At 52.4% G+C, this 25,105-nt stretch overlaps 1 protein-coding gene across 4 annotated transcripts in view; it reads right to left on the minus strand.

The window, feature by feature from the left end:
• The window catches only part of AUTS2 (activator of transcription and developmental regulator AUTS2), a 1,127,114-nt gene that overhangs the window by 70,323 nt on the left and 1,031,686 nt on the right, over positions 1-25,105 (minus strand). For all 4 annotated transcript variants that reach the window (XM_081300095.1, XM_081300097.1, XM_081300094.1 and 1 more), the window contains exon 6: positions 4,664-4,715. In XM_081300095.1, coding sequence (XP_081156221.1) covers positions 4,664-4,715 — 52 coding nt within the window. The remainder of the gene's footprint in view (positions 1-4,663; positions 4,716-25,105) is intronic.

Consider the following 25,105-nt stretch of genomic DNA (forward strand, 5'->3'; position numbering starts at 1 on the left):
CACCAGACATCTCCCTCTCCTAAAAACCCCAGGGAACACGCTCCAGCAGCACAGAAAAGGTCCAGGGGGAGAAAAATCAAGACAAGTGATGCTCCAACGTCCCCTTAGCTGAGATCTAAGAGGTGACAAAAGCTCAGCTAGTGCATAGAGCTGAGGTTGGCCTGTCCACTCCTGCACACACGGGAAGTTCCTTGTACCTCGTCCTGCTTGCCTACCTGTACCTGGCCACCACGAGGACTGGAAACGCTCCCCTTGTGTTCTTTATATGTGGACTCTGGAGTCTAAACCATCTGTTTTCTTAGAAAGCCAGCCCACAGTCCACAGCAGTATCTCCGTGCACTTGGAATTGTTCCAGGGGGAGGGACTTTCCTCAAAGCCAATGGCGGCTCTGGTGGTAATGGAACTCTTAATCATTTTTTGTTGAGAAACCAAGGAATTCCCTCATGTCTAAACCTTACGAAATGGTGTCACAGCCATTAGGGATGCACAGGCGCCTAGTTTCTAAGCCGGCACTATTTCTGGGTAACCTGTTTCTCGCCTCTTTCCTCAGAACTCGGGCTATTTTTCAGTCAGACCTTCTTTCCATGATGCTGATAAGCCATACGGCCAAACATGCAATGGACACGCCTAACCTGGGGCTCCATCTCCTCTGAGTCCCCTGAGAAACCCTCAGCACAGAGTCAGCCCAGGAGGCCGGGCACGGTCCACTACGAGGTGTGGTCAGGCCTTGGCAGAGTCAGCTCCAGCTCCAGGTGGTGCTCATCATGGAGACACAGCACCCACTCGCAGCACCCACTCGGACTCCCCAGGGCTGATCTGACCGGGTGTGGTGGGTCCTGCCCAGGAGGGTGCTCACAGCGGGAGGGAGCAGAACTCAGGACCCCTTCCCAGCTGGACCATTCCCCACTCCAGCCCCCCAGAGATGCCCATTAGCTGGGCACAGCTCCCTCCCTGCTGGCTCAGGGCCTTTGCCCAGGAGGGTCCAAGTCTACAACCTGAGACAAAGGTGGAGGAAAGAAGGGGTGAGAAAGTCGCAGGGTCCATGTCTGGCTTGCCTAGCTTGCTGATCAGTCCTGGGAGGAGTCAGGAAGGGAGGTGGCTCAGGGCCTTCCTCCTCCCAGTGTGGATCCTGGGCCCCCCTCAGGGCTGGAGTCCAGAGAACAGAAGGCTCCACAACACCTGACCCCTCGCTGCTGCTCCTCCTCCTCCTCCCACGAGGGCTTCCTTCTGTTCCCTCCTCCTCTGGGCTCTGCTCTCAGTCACCAGGAACTGGAGAAGAGACTCATCACCCAGCAGGATGAGTGTGACTGCAAGCAGCTAGAGTCTCCTTCCTGCTCTTAACTACACATCAAAGTGGCAAGGCCACAGGGAGGAGCACCTGAGAAGGGGCAGTAGCACTGGCCAGTCCCTCTAGGAATGAAAGCTCCAGAAACTGGGGTGCGCATCCTGCTGCTCTTAGGGCAGTTTGTCCTGCTAAATAGGGACTGTAAGTCAGTTTCTCTGTTTCTGTCTCAGTGGGAAAATTAATTTTTTCTTTGGCAGATGGTTGAGTCACAAAGACAGAAGGATTCATAAAATTCACATGAACATCCTGTAAACATTTAAACACATAAAGATTAAATAAGGCAGCCATGACCTTGATTAAACTATTTTTTATGTCTACAGCATGAATCCCTACAATGCAGAGGCCCAACTCCACCCTGCCTCGCGCTGCATTGCGTGTTGTGCGCACATGTAACCACGTGCTGCTTGGTTAGCTTCTTTCCAAACAGGAAATACAAGGCATTCACGGAAGCCATGTTTGGAACACCTGGAAGGAAAGCTCTGACTGGTTCTCCATTGCCTCGAATGGACTCTACAACATGGGAGTCAAAACAAAGTCCTCGGACAAGTTGTAGAAAACACATTCCCTGAGCCCTCGGTTCAGCCCTTTCCAGTTAGTGTTTTGTCCCCACCAGAGATGCTGGCCAGGGCTGATTTCACCATGACTGGCAATCCTGGCCAACAGGGGCTGAATGACCGGTTCAGGCTCAGGAGCAGACAGACAGGACCTGAGCCCCGGGTCCTGTTCAGCCCAGAGCATCCTCTCCAGCACTGTAAAGCCCAATGTCAAAGCCTCCTCCCCACAATCAGCTGGTGAGATTAGCACTGCCCTCCTGCAGGGAAATTTTATGGACTGACTCTGCCAGCATAATCTCACCAAGAGCTTAAAGCCACGCTCCTCTCAGGCCAGAATACTGCCAGGCTTCTGAGAGGGAGAGTCTCCAGATGGAGGGACACGGTGTCAGCTCCCCCACACTGTCCTTAGACTGCTCAGCACACTGAGGCCTTGAAGGTTTTTTCAGCAGTGTTTGTTACCTGGTGTAGATTTGCCCTTCCTTGCAAGGCTTTTTATTGCTCTTGGCTAAAGACACCGGACAGAGACAGCAGACCTGACTCTCAGGCAGGCAGGCTGTTCTGCAGGAGAACTTGAACTTGATGTGCTGGGAGCTGACAGTTCCTTGGAGGCCCTGTCAACCATCCATCCAGTAAACACCGGCACTACCCGGAGCAGAAACAGACCCAAACCCAAGCACAGAACAAGACTCTGCACCTGTCTTGAAGCAATTATTGACATTATCACTGCACAATGAATCTCTTTTTGAAGTTGTTTTCCTGATATTTAGCAGTTTGAATGCTAATCCCCTTAACAAAACTGCCCAGGCCTCCCCCTCAGCTCCCCCTGCACTGCCTTCTCTCCAGGGAGGGGTGCGTACTGGGCAGTCTACTTTGCAGCACCTGGATTTGCACTGATTCCGCTCTTGTCATTCATGTTACCAACAAGAATTAGCATAAGGCATTAAGGGGAAACTCTGGAGGAGAAAAGAAAGGCCATTTTGATGGAAATAAGGGGCAAAGGAATAATCTGCCATCAACTAAAATGCTTATTTGTGTATGGTTTCCCAAGCAAAGCTTAGAAAAAGCCTATGTTGATTTTAGTACACAAAGAAACCTTAATCCTTTCAAGGCGACTAAATCACCCCCAGAAAAGCAGCTCAGAAGAAAGGGCCCTGTCAGTGGATGACTATTCACAACCAAATAGATGCCACAAATCACACTCTGTAAGTAAACAAAAATAAGAATGTGGGAAAGGTTGACTGGAATGGGGGGGGGGGGGCAGGGGTGCAGCTCTTCAGTCCCTCTCCATAGCCCTGAGGGGTCTTTCAGGGCCAGGGAGGCCCAAGGCCGGCCCAGAGCCAGCGCCTTCAGGGCAGCCCCAGGAAGGGGAAACACATTCCAAAGCTTTTAATAGCAAATTAGCAAAAAAAAGACTCAGTCCTGTCTGGCTGTCTGGGCAGGTCAGAAGTCCCAGAAGCCTCTTCTGTGCCCTCCCCTGCCTCAGTCTCCCTCTGGTACCCTGAGTTCTCACAGGACACCCCAATGTCTTCCCAGGCTCTTCCTTCATCAAAATGACAGTAAACAATTATGTATTTTTACGCATGAGCACTGTCTGCTAGGAACTGCACATATCTTCTTTTATTGGGCTTTTAGCATTATGGATAACAAATTTATACAAACTTTCAGTCCATCAAAAAATATGAGGAAATATAAAACTGGAACTCTATTATGCAATAAAAAAGATAAAATTCAATATGACAGTAATTCTGGGAGTAACAGCAATCACATGAGCACACACACCTCAAGGGAATGCTAAACATAATGTACTATTTAAAATTGCAGTTGGTTCAAATTCCAAAATAATCTGGGAGTCAAAATAACTGCACTTGGAAACATCTTACTAACCAGCTAACAAAAATGCTAGCCAAGGCACCCGGAAGGCTGAAATGGCCTCACAGTCCCCTTGAAGAGAAGCCACTCTTATCCAGGGCTACCAAGATCCCTGGTGTGACAGAGAGAAATTATCACAGGCAGATCATCTTCTTTATTTAGCAATTATCCTGCAAGGCCCTAAATCAGGTTCTATAGTGGAAAAGCAAAGACTAAATAGTTTGTAAAATTTATACCTTTCAAATTACACACCTTCAAAGCCCATGATTAGAGACTTCCCTAAATTTCATTATTTCCAACAATACTGCTACAAATGAAAACTGCCAAGAAGCCTACTGGCAATGATTTAAGATAAGTCCTCCCTTAATGTACTGCTATATCATTAGCCTCTCTTACTCTAGATAGAGGACTGGAAGAAATTAATGGGGATAGTGCATATTTAAATTCTGCCCTCTTGCTCGATTATTAACTTTACAGAAAGCCCACAGCAGAGTAAGGCTTGGTTTATGGCCGCAGCACTGTGAATACTAAGCACCAAGGGTCAGTCACCACAGTGGGCACTGTGGAGGACTACTGAATCCCTTTGCTAGGGAGCTGGCAAGCCACAGCCAAGCTAGGACGTCTGAGAGACCTTCCCGCTTGCAGTTTCCACAGGAGGCCACAGTCACATGGGCAGCAGTGGGCTCCCACCCAAGGACTCAGCGTGTTCTTTTAAGATACTCTTAATGCATCATAAACGTTCAGATCTGTCTCAAGCATAAGCACAGAACGTGAACAGCAGCTCAGAAGGAAAAGTAGAAGACCACACTGGTGTCCTTCCCTTTCCTCCCAGACGAGGACAACAAGGAGATTCACGTTAAAAAAGCCACCACTCAGAAGAATGAAGGAGCCTTACCTTTGTTCACAATTACAGTGTTGAAGAGCTTTTCAGAGCTGGCATCTGAAGCCTGAAAAACAAGAAGGGGAGGAAAGGGTTAGGCCTGCTGTTGACACTGTGGGCCCATCATCAATACCACCACCTTAAACTACTTCACTCCTTTGAGGACAGCCTAACAGGGAGAGCAGCGTTTCCCGAATCATCCACAAGGTGGTGCTAGCCGACTGCTGGAGAGGGCTGCAGTGCAGCTATTTGCTGGAGAAAAAAATCTGCTTTTAAAAATGTGTCCTTATTAGACATATTATCTGTGCAAAACATGTTTCTATGAGATGATACACAAAGCAATTCAGCTCATTCGCATAATGATTTTCCAATTTCGCTGACAGATCATTATTTTGGAAATGGTATTTTTGCATGCTACTTGCAGACATGCCTATTTTTCAATTTTCTCCACAAATCAGAAATGCCTACTATTTAATGCTAAGCTTTTTTCACTAAAGTGTCAGCCAATACTCCCAGAAATTAATTTTCATCTGATGAACCTAAAGATCCCTGTTTCTCAGAGTCACCAGGACGAGCTTATGATCAGACACAAGCGACCTGCCCAGACCCCGTCACTGTACATGCCACCAGCATGAGTCCCTTCCCATTTTCTACAGCTCATGTCTGCTAATTATTACAGTGGCTTGAGGAAAGCGAAATAAGCCTGTCTAAATAGCAAGACGAAAGCCAATTTAAATTATACACTGATGTTCTGGAAAATAAACATTTAAGTCGGTTTAGTGGAAAATGCTGGAATGTTTCAGAAGCACTGAATATTTGTAGGACTTGAAAAAATAAAAATGAAGCAACGTGCTACATGAATTTTGAGGTATATTTCCACTCAAAGGCATATCACCCTCCTTCACACTTCACAAGCCACGCAAAGGAAGGCATGCAATATGAGGATGGGAGCGGGATCTGAGGTACAGTGGTTTCTCACTCTGGGGCCAGCTTTTAGGGACAAAGAAGATACTCTGCTTAGTCTTTCCTCGTTACTCTGAGGAAGATGAGACATTCCAGTGCATATCGGGGAGACGTTCTGTTTTCAGTGCAGGTGATTAAATAAAAAAATGACAAAATATTTTTACTATGGCTATTTTCCCTTTCCTTTAATTTCCTTTAATTCTAATATTCTATCTATAGGGATAGTTCAGAAGATTAATGGAATTGAGGGGGAAAATTAATGTGCAGAGTAAGTACTCAACTGCACACAATTATACTGTTCAAAATAAACCCTCCTCTGCAGGAAAAACAAAAGTACACTGAGAGCCTTGATGACATCTTAAACAAAACTAAATAAAAGTAAATATCACAGTAGCTTTTCACGAAAATCAACTACTAGAAAAAGTGTTGCATGGGGGGAGGAACAAGTTATGCATCAAACAGATCAAGACTACCAAGTTAACCAAAAATGACACTAATGGTGTTGTTATCCTGAAGCATTAAGGGAGATTTCTAAGCATACGAGTTTCCCAGCTAAAAACTTCCCAATGTGAATATTTTGCTATTCTTCAATGAAAAAGTATCTGTTAGGATGGCCCGGAATTCTCTTGAAATGGCTGGTCCATTCATGGCTTAAACAACAAACTGGAGCTGATTTTTTATTTTTAAGAAAAACATCACTGTTAAATCATTTTGCCAAGCTGAAATAATCCTTAAAAATTAAGGGATTGCCTGTTAAGACGATTCTAACTGGCCCAAAGAAATAGTAAACAAATGACGGCCCCGCATATGCAGAAACACAGGCAGGGAAAGGAAATGGACCCGAAGAGTTTTCCTTGCACTGGGTGTGGGGGAGCAGGACCTCTGGTTGGCCACTCAGAGCCTTCTTGGACTGCCACCATTGTGAGCTGCACGGGGCTCTGCAGTCCTGATAGGCAGGTAAGGGTCCTTCTGTCTGAACCCAACTTGAGGACTTGATTATTAAGATGCCAACCAGCAAGTTATGAAGGAGGTGAGTCTCACAGGTATGCGAAGGCTTAGGAGGGTGTCTCCTAATAAAAGATTTTTGAGCCCTTTAATTTACTGACTTGTCACAAAGCTTGAAATGCCGCCTCCTGTAACCGGGCAAGGGACGTTTCAAAAAGGCCTCCGTGGAAAACACCCAGAAGATGGTGACCGCAGTGGGCCTCTGGCCCCCGTAAAAGGCTTCCGAATCCCCTTCTCCCAAACAGGTGGCTCAAGTCATGCTGGCTCGGTCCCAGAGGCAGAGCCGAGCGCCTCGGCCTATGCGTGAAGCGGAAGCCGCCGACACCTCCACCCCTCCGCGGCGAACTTTCCTCCACTTGCACTTTCCAAACATTTGCACAGATCGTTTGGCTCCTTGGGTCCGCATCGTGGGCACGTTTTCGTTATTTGCAGGAAAAACGCCTGCATTGCCTTCCACTGTCGGGATCGTTCTCCTCGGTAGTTTAAACCAAGACGAAACTCGGGGGCGCAGGGGCGAGCGGGGCCTGGCGGCTGCCTTCGTAAGGCGCCCCTGCCCGTGACCGCCGCGCTCGCCGCTGGGTTTCCTCCTTCGCCGGCTCGGAAGCGTCCGGAGGCGAGGCCAGGGCTCGGAAACCCGATCGTCTCCGGGCTTTTTGTGTACGTGGATGGGGGCTGTCTTTCCCCGTGAAACTAAACAATTACTAGAAACCGTAGTTGACGTTTAAAGAAAAGTTAAATAAGTCCGACCGATCGAATGGGGACTACGGGCGAGAGCCCTCCGCGCCCCCGGCGACTCCCGCGGCGGGTGCGCTCTACCCCTGGGGCTGCAGACCTGGGGCGGCGCCCGCGGAGGGCAGACTCTGCAGCCAGGAGCGGAGCCTCCCCCAAACTTAGGCGCGACTTCCTCCGCCAGCCGCCGAGCCCGCGCCCGCTCTCTTTTCGCTTCCCTGGGCCCCTTGTGCGGGCCAGGACCCCGACCTCGGCGCCGGGCCGCCACCGGCGAGCGTGCGCGCAGCGCAGCGCCGAGGCCTCCAGCCCGCGCGGGCGCAGGCCTCGGCCCGGAGTCGGGCGGGGCCCCTCGGGGCGCCGGGGGCTCGGCCCGGCCCCGCGCCCTCCGGCACCCCGCTCCCCGGCCCCGCGCCGCCGCCCCGGCCGAGCCCGAAAGCACAAAGGCGGGTGCCGGGCCTCGGGGGGGGGGGAGTGGGCGCGGAGGCAGAGGAGGGGTGGCGCAGGGGGCTCGGGCGCGCCGGCCGCGAGCAGCCCGCCCAGCCACTCCTGCCCGCGGGCCCGGCCGCGCAACAAAAGACCCCCGACCCGGCCGCCTCCCTCCCGACCGCGGGCGGCTAGCAGGCGAGCGCGTCGCGCCCCCCGGGCTGCATTACCTGGTCGCATGGGGTTAAGCGGTCCTGTCAGCCCCAAGTTCATGGTTTGGGTCCTTAGCAGGGTTCCTGATGGGTGATCACCAGAGCCCGGGGTGAAGCCAGCAAAACGCACGCAGAGAAAACGCCCAACTCCAGCCCGGCTCCGTCCGCAAGTCTCAGCTCCTTCCTAGCCAAAGTCTGAAAGCGGATGCACGCGAACCAAATCCGAACCGGAGCAGCAGCCTCGGGCGGCCGAGAGCCAGCGCCGCGCGCGCACATCCAGCGCGGCCGAGTCCTGGCGGGCGGCGGGAGGGAGCGCGCCCGCCGAGGGCGCCCGGCCCGCGCTCGCCCGCTGCTCCCTGCGGCTCCTGCGGCGCGGTGGGCCGGGCCGGCGGGCGGGGGCTCGCGAGGTGCGTCCCGGGCCGGCGGGCGAGGCGGAGAGGAGCGGCCCGAGCCGCCGCCGCGGCGCGCGGAGCTAGGAGCGAGGCGGCGGCGGCGGCGACAGGACAAAGGAGACCATGTGCGGAGGGAGGGAGGAGGGAGAGGGAGGAGGAGGAGGAGGGCGCGCGGCGGCGGCGGCGGCGGCTCCCCGGCGGCCGCCTCGGGCTCCCCGACAGCCGGTCCCGCCTCTCCAGCAGCGCCGCGGGCCGACTGCTCCTGGGCCCGCCGCCGCCACCGCGGCGCTGGAGGGAACCGCTCCGGGAGTCTTAATTTGGAGCCGATCTCGCCGGCGCGCGGTGCGGGAGGCGCTGCAGCGGCGGGGGCGCCGGGCGGGCTGCGCGGCGCTGGCGGCGCCTCCTGGCCGGAGCTCGCGGGCGGGCGGGCGCCCGGGGCTGGCTAGGCTCCGGCCCGCGCTCCGCTCGCGGGCGCCTGCCTTTCCCGCCGCGCGCGGCTCAAGTGAACTCCATCGGCGGCCGGCGCCGGCGCCGTGGACTCCCTGGATGGACGCTGGCGGGAGGGGGCGCGGCGCAGGGCCTTCGCTCCGGACTTTACTCCCGGCTGCGTGGAGCGCGCCTCTCCCAGACGCTCGCAGCTCTCGGAGCGGGACTTCTCGGCGCGCCGAGCCGAGCCGCCGGTGCCACCGCCCCTCCTCCGTCCCGCCCCGCGCGCCCCGCCCCTCGCCGCCCCTCCTCTCGCCCCGGCGCCGGGTCGGCCCCGCGGGGGCGCAGTCCCCGGGCGCGACACCGACAGCTGTTGCTCCCCCCGCGGCGCGAGCCCTTGGTCCCCATGACTGCTTTCCCCGCGGGCGGGCGCGGCGGGAACTGCAACGCTCCGCGCCCTCCGCAGTTGTCGCTTCCAAGATTGCGCCGTGGCAGAGAAAGGCCACTAGGCCTGCAGCCTGGGGTTGAATTGCGAGGAGACTAGTCACATTTGCAAAGAGCAGATTAGATGGGTGGTTGTGAGGGCCATGGAGCAATTCTATGTAAAAGGCCTGTCACATAGTAGGTGCTCAGTACAAAATAATTTCGTCGTTAAAAACGGAGGGGACGAAACTAGAGTCCGCGTGTCAGAACAACAGAAAGGGCTTGTTCAACCCTCCATCCCAGTGCAGCTGAGACAGAACAGCTTGTTAGGTTTCACGGATAACAGTGCATAAATTGGCCCTTCACAAATCCTCCCCTCCTCTCAATATCTCAAATCGTCTGACATTTGTGCTCCTCACACCCACAAAAGTGGAGCCTGTTGATTCTCACATGCATCAAATAAATACGGAGAGAATTCTGTGGGCACCAGTCTTGTCATTTACTTTCACTGTACCCCTGAGAGCCCAGAGCAGGCCTCCCCAGGGAAAAGGGGTCCTGGTTATCATAAAAAGAACCCTGCCCTTCTCTCCAAGCTACGCTCTTCCACCAGAACACATCCTGGTCCCTTCTGCTCAGCCTGGCGGGCCCCTTCTGAAGGGCCCCAGCCTCCTTACTCAATAGCTAACCACAGGGCCCTGAAAAGAGCCAGGCCATACCAGGAGGCTGCATACCCCCCTGACAACATCTGGAGTTCCAATTCCATACCCAGGCATCCTGGTGGGGTTCCTTCTGGGGGGGATGGGTAGAGGAAATGCTACCTGGATTTTCCCAGTGCAAGCAAGACCCAGTCTGCAACTGGGAGGGGCTTAGATGGAGCCACACACCAAGAGGGGAGCAGGAGGGAAGCTTCCAGTTCTTCCCAGTGCCATTGCTACCTGGAGTGTGGCTGGGGAAGAGGAGGAGGAACCAGGCTTGGGAGAGATGTGCTGCACATACAGATGACTTGGAAATTGCTTTGGAGGAATACTGCCCTTCCTCACCTCTTTGAAGGCGCCTAACCATCACTGTTTGATTTTATGGTGCTCCTGAAAAACCTCTCCAAGGGAGAAAAGGGGGTGCTTGCTGTATGGCATCCTCTGACCACCCCTTTAATAAAATTAATTTTGGAAATAAGAGGCACTCTCTCTTTAGCTTTATCCCTTCCCAAGCTGGTAGCACTATAAAGTGTCAGGAAAGTATTTCTTAAGGTAGGTAATAATGATTTTTTTCCTATCACTACCTCCTACCTCCCAAGAAGTCAGGGGAAAAAGGCACCTCAGAAGGTGTAAGTTTGGAGATGGATTTTCCAATTGCTTACAAGATGTTACAAACCCAGCTGAGGCCCTGACCTCCGGGACATTTGTTCTGGAGCTGTTTCTACAATGCCAGGATAGCTGAAAGGCAAACACGCAATTTTCAAGAAAAGACATTAAAATGTTTCTTTTGGAGCAATCAAAATGGGACGGTTTTCTTATCTTCTTGCTCTAATAAAGTCAGTATTACAGGAAAGAAACTCCCTGAGCTCCTGCCAGTTTCCTTACAGGGTAAACTGAGGCTTGAGGAGGTGTGGACAGCTTAGCAGACCAGCTGCAACAGCTGTGCACGCAGCCCTCCTGGGTGCTTTTATCAGCCGGCGCTTCTTACACATATCATGTCATCAATGATAATCAGAGATTAGGCCTCAGATCATAGCCTGGGTGAGATCTGCGTGTGTTCCTGTATCTTGATTATCTGTAATCAGGAGGAGCCTGTGAATGCCAATAACCAAACCTCTCGGGAGTCCACAGAACTGCAATGACCACACTCAGCCCCACTTGCCTCCACTGCTCTGGCTCTCCCTGGTGCATCTACCACTACCCACATGCTCCAGTTCTCCACCTCTGCAGAGTCCTGGGGCGGTTCTGACTGGTCTCCTAGTAGCTCTGTTCCCTAGGCAAGGGCAACAGGCACAGCACAGCATTGAAAGTGAGAAAAGGGGAGTCAGACTTGGCAATATATGCAAGTAATCCCAGTGACTGGGGAGGCTGAGGCAGGAGCATCCCAAACTCAAGGGCAGCCTGGGCAACTAAGCAAGGCCCTAATAAGCAACTTAATGAGATCCTGCCCCCACCCCACCCCCGTCTCAAAATAAGAAATAAAAAGGACTGGGGATGTGGCCCAGTGGTTAAGCAACCGTAGCTTGAATTCCAAGTACCAAAAGAAAGAAAGAAATAACAGGACTGGGGTTGCAGCTCAGTGGTGGAACACTTGCCTAGCAATGTGTGTGAGACACTGGGTTCAATTCTCAGCACCGCATATAAATAAAATAAAGGTCCATTGACTATATGCGTGTGTGGGGGGGTGTGGTTCAATGGTAACATATCCCTGACTTCAATTCACAGTACTGAGACAAAAACCAGACAAACAAAAGCACCCCTGAAATGTCCTTAGTGTGTGATTCCTGGTCAGAAACCTGACTTTCGAGAATCGGGAAGGTTCCTCCTTCCCAGGCTAGGAAGGGCTCTACTGCCGAGCCACACCATGGCCCCCTGTTTAGGAATTCCCATTAGAAGATCACGAGTCAGGACTGGAGGCCATCGTGCTGTCACCACCCTCCACCTACCAGGCAGCTCTAAGGAGAGCAAGGCTTCAAAGCAGGAACCCCAACAAGAAGCAGAGACCAAGAGGGTGGACTCCATGGTCTTTCCAGAAGCACTTTTAATACGTGGCCAAAGATCTAAGCCAAGTTTATGCCCTACTGACGGAACTGTCAAAAGCCATGTTCCAATATGGGCATCCTTCTCCAATCACCAGATACATCTCAAAACAGACCAGGTTCAGAAGCTCATGCAAGATCCAAGTCAACCTAAAACAGCAACACTTTAAACCTGAAATGTTATTCAGTTTGTATCATAAATGATCAGATTACATTAAACAAGTTTGGGGAAAATACTCCTTAAAATCTCTGGCCTTTGGGGACTGGGGTTGTGGCTCAGTGGTAGAGCGCTTGCCCAGCATTTGTGAAGCACAGGGTTTGGTCCTCAGCACCTCATAAAAAGAAATAAAATAAAGGTATTGTGTCCTTCTACTACTAAAAACAAACCAACCAACAAACAAAGCCACCGGCCTTCTGCTGAGCATTCACAGTGAGAGATCTCCGTCACTTCTTTGTGTTTCCTCTCATAAACACAATGACCGTCAGACACCAACAGAGCATGCTGTGCTGGGTTCTCAGCTCTCAGGAAGGGGACGTCTCTGGGAAACTCTCTTCGGGTCTTTCATACTGAATTATGTCTTAGTTTGCCAAGAGCACCTAAGGGGAGTCGTGACACTGACTTTGCTTCCCAGCTAGCTTTGGGAACAATGTCCCCTCGCCTGGCTGATTTCTGTGACTCCAGGAGACTTGATTCCTTTTCACTTCTGAAGTTCTTTCACCTCTGAAAAATCTAAGTTTCCATCTGTTCCCTGGGAGGGTGTAGGAGCTGGAGCTCTGGGGTGAGCCCCTGGTGACACCATGGCCCTGTCACTTCTCAACCAGAAGACCTCATGTGATCCTTCCATTCCCGGTGCCTGGGTCCCTGTCTATAAAATGAGGTGAGCCGAGGCTACATCTACTGACTGTTGTCAGGAGCAGTGCCGGGCTTGCTAACTGGGACACAGGAGGTGGTCACTTTGATTCAAGGGGACAGGTTTATTTTCATCATTGTGGAAACCAACAAAATAAAAGTGTCTTTTGGGGTGCTACAGTATCCATGCCACACCTTCAGCTGGTGTCTCTGGATGGGGGTCACCACAGCAGTGATACAAACAGCCACAAGAACAGAGTGGGACAGTGGTGCCAACCGCAGGCTCAATGGCTTGCTCCATCTCTGCTGGAGAGCCACACCTGTACACAGCCACTGCCACCGCAGTCCTTCTGCACAGGGTCAGACTGGAAGCGATACAGCCCAAGTCATATGGTAACGCCAAGGCACCTCTTTGGTAGATGATAATCCAGCACAGTGTTGCAAGAGCTCACCAGGTGTGTGTGTGGGGAGGTGGGGGATGAGTTCAACCTCCTAAGAGTGAGGGCTTCAACTGCTCAAAACAGCAGGCATTTGGATTGTGTCATTTGACATGTTAAAAAGTCATTTCCAGGCCTGGGGGTGTGGCTCAGGGGTGGAACGCTCTCCTACCATGCATGAGGCACTGGGTTCAGTCCTCATTACCACAAAAAATAAAATATATTGTGTCCACCTACAACTAAACAAGAAATATTTTTTTAAAAAGTCATTTCCAGTTTAAAAAGGCCTGCCATTTTGCTTATGACTAGAAAAATGATTTCTTACTGGGGTGAAGCACGTTCTGTTTTTCCTTGACTCAATGTTGGATGTGCCTGCACAGGACAGCTTTAGGCCTCCTCCTTCCTGCCAGCCGTGGCAGCCTGGCATGAGACAGCCCAGCACTGCATCACCTGCCTGCGGGGACACAGTCCTCTTGTGTGACTGTGCTGCGCCTTCTTTCTGAACCTGCCTGGTTTCTGGCCGAGAATCTCCGTCCTGGAGGTTGGTCACAGTTGTATGCCCAGCTCATCGGAGGCACGAGGAGGGAGAATGAGGTTCTCCCAGTAAGCCTGGGTCACCCAGTGTCTGGGTAGTTGGTAAAGTGGAGGGGACTGGCCACAGAGCCCAGGGGGACCTGCGCTTTGACTATGGTGCCTACTGCTCTTGCTCATGGCGATCAGCCAAGGGTCTAGGTGTGGGGAACTGGAGTCAGCGGGGTGCCTGCCACCAGGCATCAGTGGGGCCTCTTGCAGAGGCTGTCCTTCCTTACTCTCCTGCCTCCGTGCTCTTCAGCCACAGACAGGTTCAATCTCTCTCTGGGTCCCAGGGATTTCTCCTGGGTATGTCAACCCTCTTTTAAACCATGGCCCAGGATTGGTGTCTTCAGGGAAACACGCCGAGTTGACCTGGGGTGGCCCCCAGTCCCTCTGCCCAAATCCCCATCCCTTCGGAAAGGGGACTGTTTACAAAAGAGGCCTGCTCCTAGATGGCAGGATGGAGGCGACCATAGCTCACGCCTTGCCGTGGCGCAGCCAAGCCCTCCACTAGCACACGCTGTGTTGCCACAATTGATCACGGGGCAGCAACGAGAGGGAAGTAAATAAATGGAACAGGGTTAGTTTATGATGCCTACTACTGAGACGCAGAGGGGAATAAATATTTTCCAAGTGTAGAAGTCAAGAAAAAGAATTTTACTTTCAAACTTCACAGTGTACTATAAACTATAACAGGGAAAAAGCATAAAAAAAGACATGAAATATATCTTACTTAACCACCAAATCTACATTAAAATATTAACATTCAGAATTTGACAAGCCCGGGAAGAGAGGCAGTAAAAAGAAAGGATAAATTCAACCTGCACCGGGAGCTCGCCCGACTTTGCGACAACTCCCGGGCGGTCCTGCCTTCCTGCTTGTGACCTGGACTCCAGTCGCTGAGCTCCCCGCCCCCCGCATACTGCTGGAGGACATGTGTAACTTGGGGTTAGGGGCAGCACTGGATAGAGTCCAGGTATTCACCTGCCTGGGTCACCTGCTGAGTCACCTGGCTCCTGGCACTGTCTCCACAAGAAAATGTGGCAGAGCCGGGGAAAAGAAGGCAATGAAAATGAGAAATCACATACAAATGTCTGCCTGAGCCGAAGGGTGGATGTAAGTCACCAAAGAGAACACACGGAGGAAAGTACAGTGTTAAACTGAAAAAAGATGCTTCCTGGGCTGCCGGGGCCTGCGGTGTCTCAGCACCTGCTTCCTACCCAGGTTCCTGGGGCTTTAGGCTTCTGGCCCCTGGCCTAGGGGTGAGGAACATGCCCTTCAAGTAGCAGGAAATGTGCCTGAGTCTTCTCCACGGGGTAGCAGGGTGATGCTGGTAGTGACGGGACTCTGCCATGCCTCGCTTCCCCATGTGAGTCTCAGAGCTGGGCTAGAAGGTGACTCAGTGGCTCTGTGGGGAGCTGGCTGACCCCGCAGGATGTCTGCCTGACCCTGGCCCACAGCGGCCGCTCCCTCAACCATTCACTGCTGCTCTCCACACCAGGGTGCCTGGCAAGAAGGGCCTTTCAACGGGTGCCAGCCACTTCTGTGTGGGGACAGCTGAGGGATGGCTGGTCCAATAGTGGCTCAGAGCTCAGCACTGACAAAGGAAGCACCGGTCCAAATCCAGCTGGCCCTCCACTCCCGCACCCACACTGCACTACACAGTGCCCAGAGGACTCCCACCTCCTGCTTCCGCTGCTCACCTGCGGGCAGTGAGAGGATCAGCACGGCACCTGGAGTAGTACCTTCTCTCCTCAGCACCTGCCATCCTGTAGGAGCACACGTCCTTGGGAACACTCAGAGTGGCCCCACTTAGCTCAGGTTGTCAGGTACCCACCCTCGAAAAGGGAGAGCAAAGGGAAGGCCTGGGGGCAGGGGAGGCCTGAAGAGCTCACCTTGAAGGAGGGCAGCCTGAGTCCCACTGGGAAGGAGGGGCTGTCACCACAACTCCCAGGCATGGACACAGCTCCTGGGAGAGAGAGCTGGCCCAACAGGGAAGCCACCCCTGCAGCCACAGGGAGGACGACCCTCTCCATCATTTGCCCTTTGGGACAGCGCAAGAAACAAGCACGGTGTGTTTAGGGGGGGTTCCCGGGAGGGGTTGGGGTTTCCTGATTCCCTGGAGATTAGGCCTGATCATAATTAAGCATTTGAGCCATTTCAGATTGAACTCCGAAGTTTTTTCAACCTGGAGGAGAAAGAGTCCTTTGAAGCCACCCTAGATGCTCTGCAGTTAGGTGCTCAAGTGACTAACACGAATATTGAAAGAGAAGCCACCTATTGAGCACTCATCCGTGTTCACCCCTTGACAGTCACAGCATGTACACTACAGTTTCAGTTGGCTTTGAGCTGAAGGGAAACCACCCTGGGCCTGTTGTGAGGGCCACCTCTTGCTTCCTGTCCTCTCAGGGAGACTTGCTATCTAGGACCCAAGCAGCCTCAGAACATGATCCAGATCTTTGTTCTAGTGCCTTGAAATGGAAGGGACACAGAGACCAACCCATGAAGTGGTGACACTGAAACCAAGGGGAGAGCACAGGCCACAAATCATCCCCCAAGGTGACACCTATGGTTCTAAGACTCGACTGCTCTGGGGTGATGCTAGGCAGGCTACCTGGTGCTGCCCTTCCTGAGGCATTCGCACTGACATGTTGCCTGTCAGTCTTACGGCAAGTCGAGACACGCCCCATTCCCCTTGCTGCAGACGAGGACCTTGATGCAGCCAGTGTGAGCAGGCCCTGGGCTTGGCGCACTCCCTCCCACAGCACGGCTCCGAAAGGGCCAGCACCCCCTGCACTAATACCCTGCTCCACCTCCACAGCTGGCTGGCTCTCAATTTCTCACCCCTTGGCCAAAGCTGTAGGTCAAAATAAATTCTGAGGTCTAAGATCTGAGAGGCTAGGGTACAGCTGTCTCCATGCCATGTGAGGACTGTGAGGGTGTCAGAGTAATGACCTTCACAGGTCATGCAGTGTGAAGGATCACTGACCTCCTGAGAGATGGTGGCCAGCCAGCAGCCACCCTACAACCATCTGTCAAAGGTTCTGCCACCTTTTCCAGAAATATGGCACCTGGAAGTCTTGATAATTTCTGGGTGGTGGGAATTCTATTCCTGTATCTAAGCCAACGCACTGTGACCCAACGACGCTTTCACTGGAAGCTTCCTTAGTGAATATCCTGATGGTCCCAATATTTACTTGCAGAAGTTCTTACTGGGAAATCACCAAACACTTGCGTCCCTGTTCTGGCGGATCATATCATGCTGGGGCAGTAGGTGGGAAGCAAAATGCCACAGAAGCTCCTTAGTTTGAATCTCCTGAAAGCTCACTGATGTCGTTTCTCAGTTTTCACTCTTGTTCCAGCCCTAGTTCCCCTCCCTGTCTCTTTCACACTATTGAATGTGGGGGAAGCTCGACAATGGCCATTCCAAGAGCCTCCAACTCGATGGCATTGTGGACAGGATGAGCTTCCTTTGCAAGCTGCCAACTTGCCAGTTGTTAGGATCATATACCGATGGTATGTAAGTCTAAGCATGACTGTGCCTACAGAGACAGCAGCATCTCTCTGGTTTTGTATAATTTCCATCTCCTGATGTTGGGTACAAATTAATTAGACCAGAAATGTCCTCTTCTGCTCCCACCCACAGCTTTTCTTGAAGGTTTCCTAAGGGAAACATCTCGGCCCATGCAGGAAACACCTATGTCATGGCTCCCCCGAACACTGCCATTCTCTTTTGAGGGCACAAATTTCTTGATTGGGAACAGGTCACTGCTTTGGAGAGCAATCTGTAGCCCCAATCGCCTGAGTGTGCATTCAGGTAGGTGGTGTGTGCTCTCTCTCTCACACACACACTCTCTTCCCTCTTACACACAAGAGTCCATAAGTGGGTCAGATCAACACATTAGTGAATGCATGACCAGATCTCTGCCAACCAGAACAGAAGAGAGCAAGACAATGTTTCAGACATGAACTAAACCCTGAGCGCCTTTCCACAAATTACTACACTTTTTGGATTTCACAATGCAGAATCTTGCAAGGCTAACCAAAAGAGCACAGGTAAATTCTCTCCTGAAAATGATTACTAACTGCTGGACGCTGTAGCACATGCCTGTCATCCCAGAAACTTAGGAGGCTGAGGAGAGAGGATCCCAAGTACATGGCCAGCCTGCACAATTTAGGGAGGCCTTGGCTCAAAAGGAAAAATAAAAAGGGCTGGGGGTGTGGCTCTGTGGTGGAACTCCTTAGGTTCAACCCCCAGTACTAAAAGAAAGGCTACTTAAGATACTACATCAATCACATCAACCACGGTGGTTGCTACTCTCCAAATACAGTCCCAAATAATGCTTATGTGCAGGTCATTCCTGTCATGAGAGGGTAGAACTTACACCTTAAAATCTGGCTGGACCTGCGGCTGTTTTGACCAACAGAACACAGTAGCAGTTATGCTCTGTTACCCTAGAGTGTAGGTAACAAAGCCCAGCAGCTTCCGCTTCCTCATGATGGGAACCTAGACACCATGTTGTAAGGAAGCCCAAGCAGGCCCACATGGAGGAAAACTGAGGCCTCAGGACCAAAGACCTGAGTTCCCTGCCCACAACCAGCAACAGTTTGTCCACCATGGGATGACAAACCACCTTCCCCTGTGAATGCAAGCCATCTTCCCTGCAGTTCCTCCAGCTGCAGGTGAGTCTGGGTAACAGGGAGGAGCTGTGTGTACACTCCTGTCCACACGGCAACATTGTAAGCAAATAAATAATTGTTGTGATTTCAGATACTATGTTTGTGGTTTGTTACATAGTTATGGGCAACTGGAGTGACCACCTGGGTCAGCCCCAGCCTTGAAAAGAAAGAAGGAAGGTGAGCACCTGCCAAGATGAGACTCCTCCATGAGCATTCCTGACTGTGCAAGGGACTGTCAGAACCTTGAGGGTGGACAAAGAGTGCTACTGAAGTACAGATGAATAACAGCATCGACAATAATAATAATGATGATAATAATAGTATTTCTGACACAAGAAAGATCTTCACTAAAATCAGGGAATTTTCTTCTATTTGATGAAGAATAGGAAACTTAACATGACAATATTAACAAAAGAATAAATCTGGTCTCCCCCTTCTCTTTTGGAGACTGGGAATATTTGCAAAACTAAAAGTCTTTAGTAATCCCTTCTTTTATCCAAAACAGATTGCAGTTTTAAGCACAGCCCCATAAACTGCAGGTTCAAAGGAACCTGAAACCAAATTAGCATAAAATCTGGAATTCTCATTTCCACCAAATGCACAGCTGCCATCTGACAGCTCATCTGTGATTTCAGTTTCAAATAGAAACTGAAAGTAGCTGGGGTGGCGTGGGCCACTGGCTCCATCACCCCTCTCCCCACTCCTCCCAAACAAGCACACATGCAAGAGAACCTTCGTTATGCAACCAATCCCTCTGTGGCGACCTGGAAAGGCACAAGAGGGGGAGCGCCAAAGCCAGGGGGTGCTCCTTAGCATGAAGGACAGGGGTGTCCATCAGATACAGACGCCGTGCCACTACTTTGAGGAGTGCTCAATATTTTTAAGTAAATTCACACACACACACACACACACACACACACACACACAGCCAGGACAGAGCACCCTTTTCCAGATTCTGCTTTACAAATGCCAAGAAACTCACACTGGAATACACTAAAATTTAAATAGCAGCAGGTATGTTGATTCACTTTTACGATTCACTTAACACTTCCCGAGCTTTCTCCTTAGGTCATGACAGCTCTGAGCAGCTACATTTAATTCTGCCAAAGCAAAGGGGGTTGCTTCGCCTAGTGCTGAAATATCATCACCTCTGGGACAAAAAGTTACACTTCTTTATAGGGAAGGAAAAAGCTGATAATATGTATCTGATCCCCCCTGAGGAGTCCTTGGTGGGAGCGGATTCTCTCACCCCAGCAGCGAGGGTGGACTGAGAGCCATCCCCCCTCCTCCTCTGATCCTCCCAGTGAGCCACTGAGTGAATCAGGTGACAGCTGGCGGGGCAGCCTCCACGGCACATGAAAAGCAGGCTGCAGCCCCACAGGAGCAAGAGGCCTGGCCTTCTCCTCCCTGCTCACACCCTCCTGCCAGGCCTATGATTCTCCCGGCCACCACGCCCCACGTGGAGCCATCTGCTCCCAGCACAGCGCTGATGTCAACCTCACGTCCCCGGCTCAGGCAAGTGATGGGAAGGGGCCTCCCCGTCCCAGGTGGCAGGCTGCCCCCGCCTTAAAATCCAAGCAACCCACCAGGAAGCGATGTGAGCAGGGCTCCTACCACCTGCACCAGGTCTGCCTGCGTGCCTCCTCTGAGGCGCCTCCACAGCCAACGTACCACTTGTCGTGTTCTCCAGGAGGAAAGAGCACAGCGAGCATCTGGTATTTACACAGAATCTTAGAGGGAGTTGATGGATTTAATTACAAGTGTTAGTAAAACAGGAAAATTGTAGCCAGGCTTTCAAATAGCCACTCGCCTATAACGAACAAGACTTCTCCTTGGACTGCTGGTAAAGAATGCTATTTATTTTTCTGGCAATGAGTTTTCTTGGAGAAGAGGAGGTTGGTAAAAATATAGCTGCTGGCTGGTAGCTCTTATTTTAATTTATGATGATGTCCATCTTACACAAAGATCAAGCTACAAGCAATGTACTGCAGGCCCTGTGCTCTGGGTTCCTTTCCACTACTGCTGGGGTGATGGATTTCTTCTCGGTCACCAGCGCTCACTTACAGCTGACACACATGCACTTGTGAATTGACTGGCCGAGTTTAAGGGTATAATATGAACACCACTGCAAATGACATACCTAAGGGTGTGTTGAGGACTGCCCCTATCGCATTAGCCACCAACTCTGGGGAGTTTTAGAAATGGTTTGCAGGGCCACTGTGTACCACTGCAGGGAGGATCCAGCACTGAATGAGGCCTGGGCTGGACTGGCACAGTCAGGAGATCTGGTTTAGGAACAGGTCCAGTGCCAACTAGCTGAGACTTTCACTAGATCATTTAACCTTTTAACTTGCCATTAAAATGCACGAGTGCTGGCATGAGTACTCTCTCTCCCCCCTTAAGACCTTACAACTCTTCAGGATCTAAAACCTGCTTTCTAAACACAACAGTCTGTTGCTGAAAACACACCACATCTTCTTCCCTCCATTTTCTTGGCCATCACATGGTCAATTCCTAAGCAGGGCACACAGTTTGATGTGCCCACCCTGCGCTGTCCTGGTCAGTGTGCGGTGGAACATCTCCTCCTTCTGGTGGGGGGTGGGGTGCAACCTCCCCTCACAACAGTCACAGCGTAAAGCCGCTCTAGGGCTATGTGCTGCTGTCACTTGGAACTATGGGCCCATTAAACACATTTGTCAGCTTTGTGCTTTGAAAACAAAACCCAAAGGGCAAAGGTGTCATCTCGCACACTTTAATCTGAAAATCACGAGGGAAGGACTTCAGAAAGAAGAAAAAAATACACACACCCTCCTCCAAACCCACACTAATCAGAGCCCTATTGGTGTCTAAGCTGAGCTTCGCTCCTACCGCCCATTCCTGGCCGAGGAAATGTGCAGACCACATTGGGAACCAACTTAGGCATTTCTGACTCTCAACAATCAAATAAAAAAACATATAGCCTGGACGGGCCTTGAAGGGAAGAGGACCACATTTATTTCCTCTCGGGACTTTTTTTAACATGAAAGTTTGGCTTGAAAAGACCTTATCACGCAGACACACGTGGCCCCAGCGGGTCAGATCGTAACTGAGGAGACACAGTTCAGACTCAGCCACCGTATCAGGATCAAATCCCCAGAACCTGCTAATGGAAAATTTGGGTCACGTTAAGAGTTGTGGGACCCAGGGCTAAGATTGGGTTTTAAATTAGCCTCTTGGGCAGGCTGAGAATCCCCTGAGAAGCACCAGGTGTCCCACATTCCCCCTCTTCCCTTCTCTCCTGGCACTTCCCCCTTGACAGACCAGAAAGTTCCTGGCCTCAGATCCGATTCCTGGTATGTGCTGTTGCCGCCCATTCTCAGAGCGATGCGGGTTTTCTCTGCTTCTTCAGCTGTCTTTGAAGGTTTTTCCCAAGCTTGTATTTTGAAAATTTTCAAGTTTAATAGAAAAGATGGAAGACGTATGTCCGACGTCCCCAACTCTTCACTTATTTCTCAATTGGCAGGTGACCTCGGGAGGTATCAGGCACGCATACCAAGGAGCACCACCTGCTTGGCTGCTGGCTACTCAGAGCTGGAGGGGAAGGCCGCTCTCCCAGCATTCCTTCTAGCGCTTTCCTCATGCTGCTAACATGAGTGGCTGGCGTCTAGGACATGGAGGGCCTGTCCACCAGTGGGTGGAGAGCCACACGGGCCTGCCCAGTAGGCTGCGGGCGCCTGGCGCCTCTCTTCTGCCTTCTGCTGCCTCCAGGGTGGCGGTGACTAAGCCCAGCTGGGGGCCGCTGGGAAGCTGCTCTGGGTCTGCTGGTCGACCAGTAATAAAATGTGGATTAATTAGGGGAAGGGAGGGCCTGCCCCAGGGGAACCCAAGCACTCCCTGGCCCTGGCACATAGTGCCAAGAGGCTTGCTTTGGGGTACCAGGCATTTGCCCAGTGGACAAAAGAGTAGTATTTGACTTTTTTTCCTGTCACTGCTTTTTCATCATGGAATGGAAAACATGAGGTACCCATCTCAGAGGCGAGAGGATTTAGCCAGCCAGAATAGCACCCAGCATGCAGTAAGCACCAAGCACGGCTATCCACGGCTGTGTCACCACCACCACCACCTACGACTATCATTAGCACGCGTCCTGCTCCCTCAGCCAGCGCTGAGGTTCAGCTCAGGGCCAGGAGGGACCTGTTGTGCTTTAGCCACAAGCCTCTGTCACCCACACCTTCTCTTACCTCCATAGGCTGGGGCCTGCCGAGTGACTGGTTTTGTGTGACATCCTAAAGTGCAGTTGTTCATTATGGGCACAAACCACGTGGGAAGAGGACAAGGCGGTGGGGGGCAGAGGGGAGGAGAAGGAAGAGAGCCCTAGGGACCTCAGAATTTAGGAGAGATGGCAAAAGCACATGTGTGATTGGGGGCAGCACAGGAGGGGCAACCAGCAAGAAGAGCGGCCTGGGGGAGAGACCACACCGACGGGAGAAGGCAGGGGCAGGACAGAGAGGACAGAGAGCTGGCAGGACAGGCAAGAGGAGAGAGTCATGGTGGACGTGCGGGTTCTGCAAAGCTCACGGTGGGACGGTGCAGGAAGGTTCCGGGAGACAGGACTGGGCTGAGATCTTACCCCATCAGTGATCTAACCCTGACAGGGCTAGGCTGGGCGGTCCCTGAGGGGTGGGTTGGCTGGGGAGGTGGGCTGGGGCATGGCTTGGGGGTATGTATTTTATATCTGGCCAGTGGCGACCCTATGCGTCCTGATCACCATGTGGGCTGCTACCTTCAGCCACCCTCTCCCGCCACGATGTCCTGCCTCACCTCGAACCCTGAGGGATGGAGCCGCTCTTCTATAGACACATACCTCTGAAACCCCGAGCCCCGGGATAAACTCTTCCCCCTTCCAGTTGTTCTGGTTGGGTCTTTTGGTCATAGCAGTGAATGGCTGACTAAACCAGAGAGCATGGGAGCTGCCCAAAGGGGGGACACAGAAGCTTGAGGACCTGGGGGTATTATGGAGCCGCATTAGACAAGAGGAATCTAGGGCAGCGGGAAGGCCAGCCTGGTCAGGATGTGAGCCTGGGTGGGACACAGGAGAGAGGCTCTGTCAAGGGTGGGTGCAGGACAACTCCACAGAGAGGTGAGGGACACAACTGCCCTGAGCAGAAGCCAATGGTGGGAGTGAGAGAGCCCAGCACCACCCTGAGTCCCTGTCCACATCCATGGGGAAGAGCCATGGAAGGGTGGGTGACAGGGAATCTCCAGGAGGGCAGGATCTAAAGGTGATATGTGCTAGAGGTGCCGGAGGATGGAGACCAAGAGGAGGCCGAGGGACTGGTGACCTAGGAGGTCTTAGGTGACCAGCAAGAGCACTGTCGGAGCATGAGGCTGCAGTGGGTCATGGCTTCATAGTAAAATAAGCACAATGAAGGGGCGAGAAATCAGGGCCTCCATACAGCTCTGGGAGGCAGGATGGAGAAGCCCTGGAAGGACCTGAAGGAAACAAAAAGGCAGTCACTAAAGTGTGTGCAGAAGATGCAGGGACAGGAATACCCCAGGTGCCAACCCCATGCAGTAGTGCTCCACCCCCATCTTGCAGAGGGGGACCTTCTGTTCCCAGGCAGGAGTGACGGACACCGGTGCCATGTGTTCACAGACCACCAGGGACACGGGAAGCGGATCAACCTCCAAGGAGGAAGAAGGCTGCTATGGTTCCAGCTGGAGGGCTGCGCTTCCCTTGGACTCTGTGGGCTGCAGCGGCACCATCGCGGCAGAAGCGACTTCTGTGACTCTCCAAGGCTAGGTCAAAAGGAGCCTGGCCCTGCTGCCTCCCCTCAGGGGACCCTGGCTTTCTGGGAGCTCCCAGGAAACTCCTCCTGGGAGCCAGCTGCCCTTCTGTGAAGAGCCAAGCCTCAGGGGAAGGTCACGTGGTGCCCCATGCTGGGCCAAGACCCTTGGGGATCCCAGCCTAGCCGGTCAAGGTGCCCGCTCAATCGGGGGAGCAGAGGGGCCCCTCTGCCTGCCTGTTCCGCCTCCTCACTACCAATGCGAATGTGGGAGCAGAAGAGAAGGCTGCTGCCTCACCCCAGGGGCACTGGAGCAGAAGACTTAACGCACCCCGCTACCACATGGACCCTGCTTCATGCGGGGCATTCTCCATAAGAAACCTGCGGTTTCCATGGTCGGGGGCAGGAAGGTTGATTCGGAATATTTATCTAGTATCCAGCCACCAAAGAGCAGTGGAAGATTAATGACAGGCACACACTGCCAATCTGAGTCATGGGGCACACGAGGCTATCCAGGCATGTGCCAGGAGCACCTCCTGGGTCACTTTTAAGAGAACCAACAAATGCAAAAGACCTTGATAAGTATTTCCCGTAACAACACACACGGGCTGCAAGGGGACCTTGCTCTCCTCCCAACCAGGCAGACAGCATTCCTCTGGCTGGGAATGGGACCCTTCCTTGACTGTGCCACGTGCTTTCCTGAGCCTGCTGCTGGTGCTGCTAAATCCGGAGTGCACACTTTGCCCCTCCCTCAAGAAAAGGAGCTTCACCTTCCAAGAGGGGCGACGTAGGTACGGAGTAGCTGTTTGTGATGGGGCTCAGTGGCAGGAGGTGGAGAAGGCCAG

Source organism: Spermophilus citellus (genome assembly GCF_964194105.1).
Source record: "Spermophilus citellus genome assembly, chromosome: 6".
NCBI lineage: Eukaryota > Metazoa > Chordata > Mammalia > Rodentia > Sciuridae > Spermophilus > Spermophilus citellus.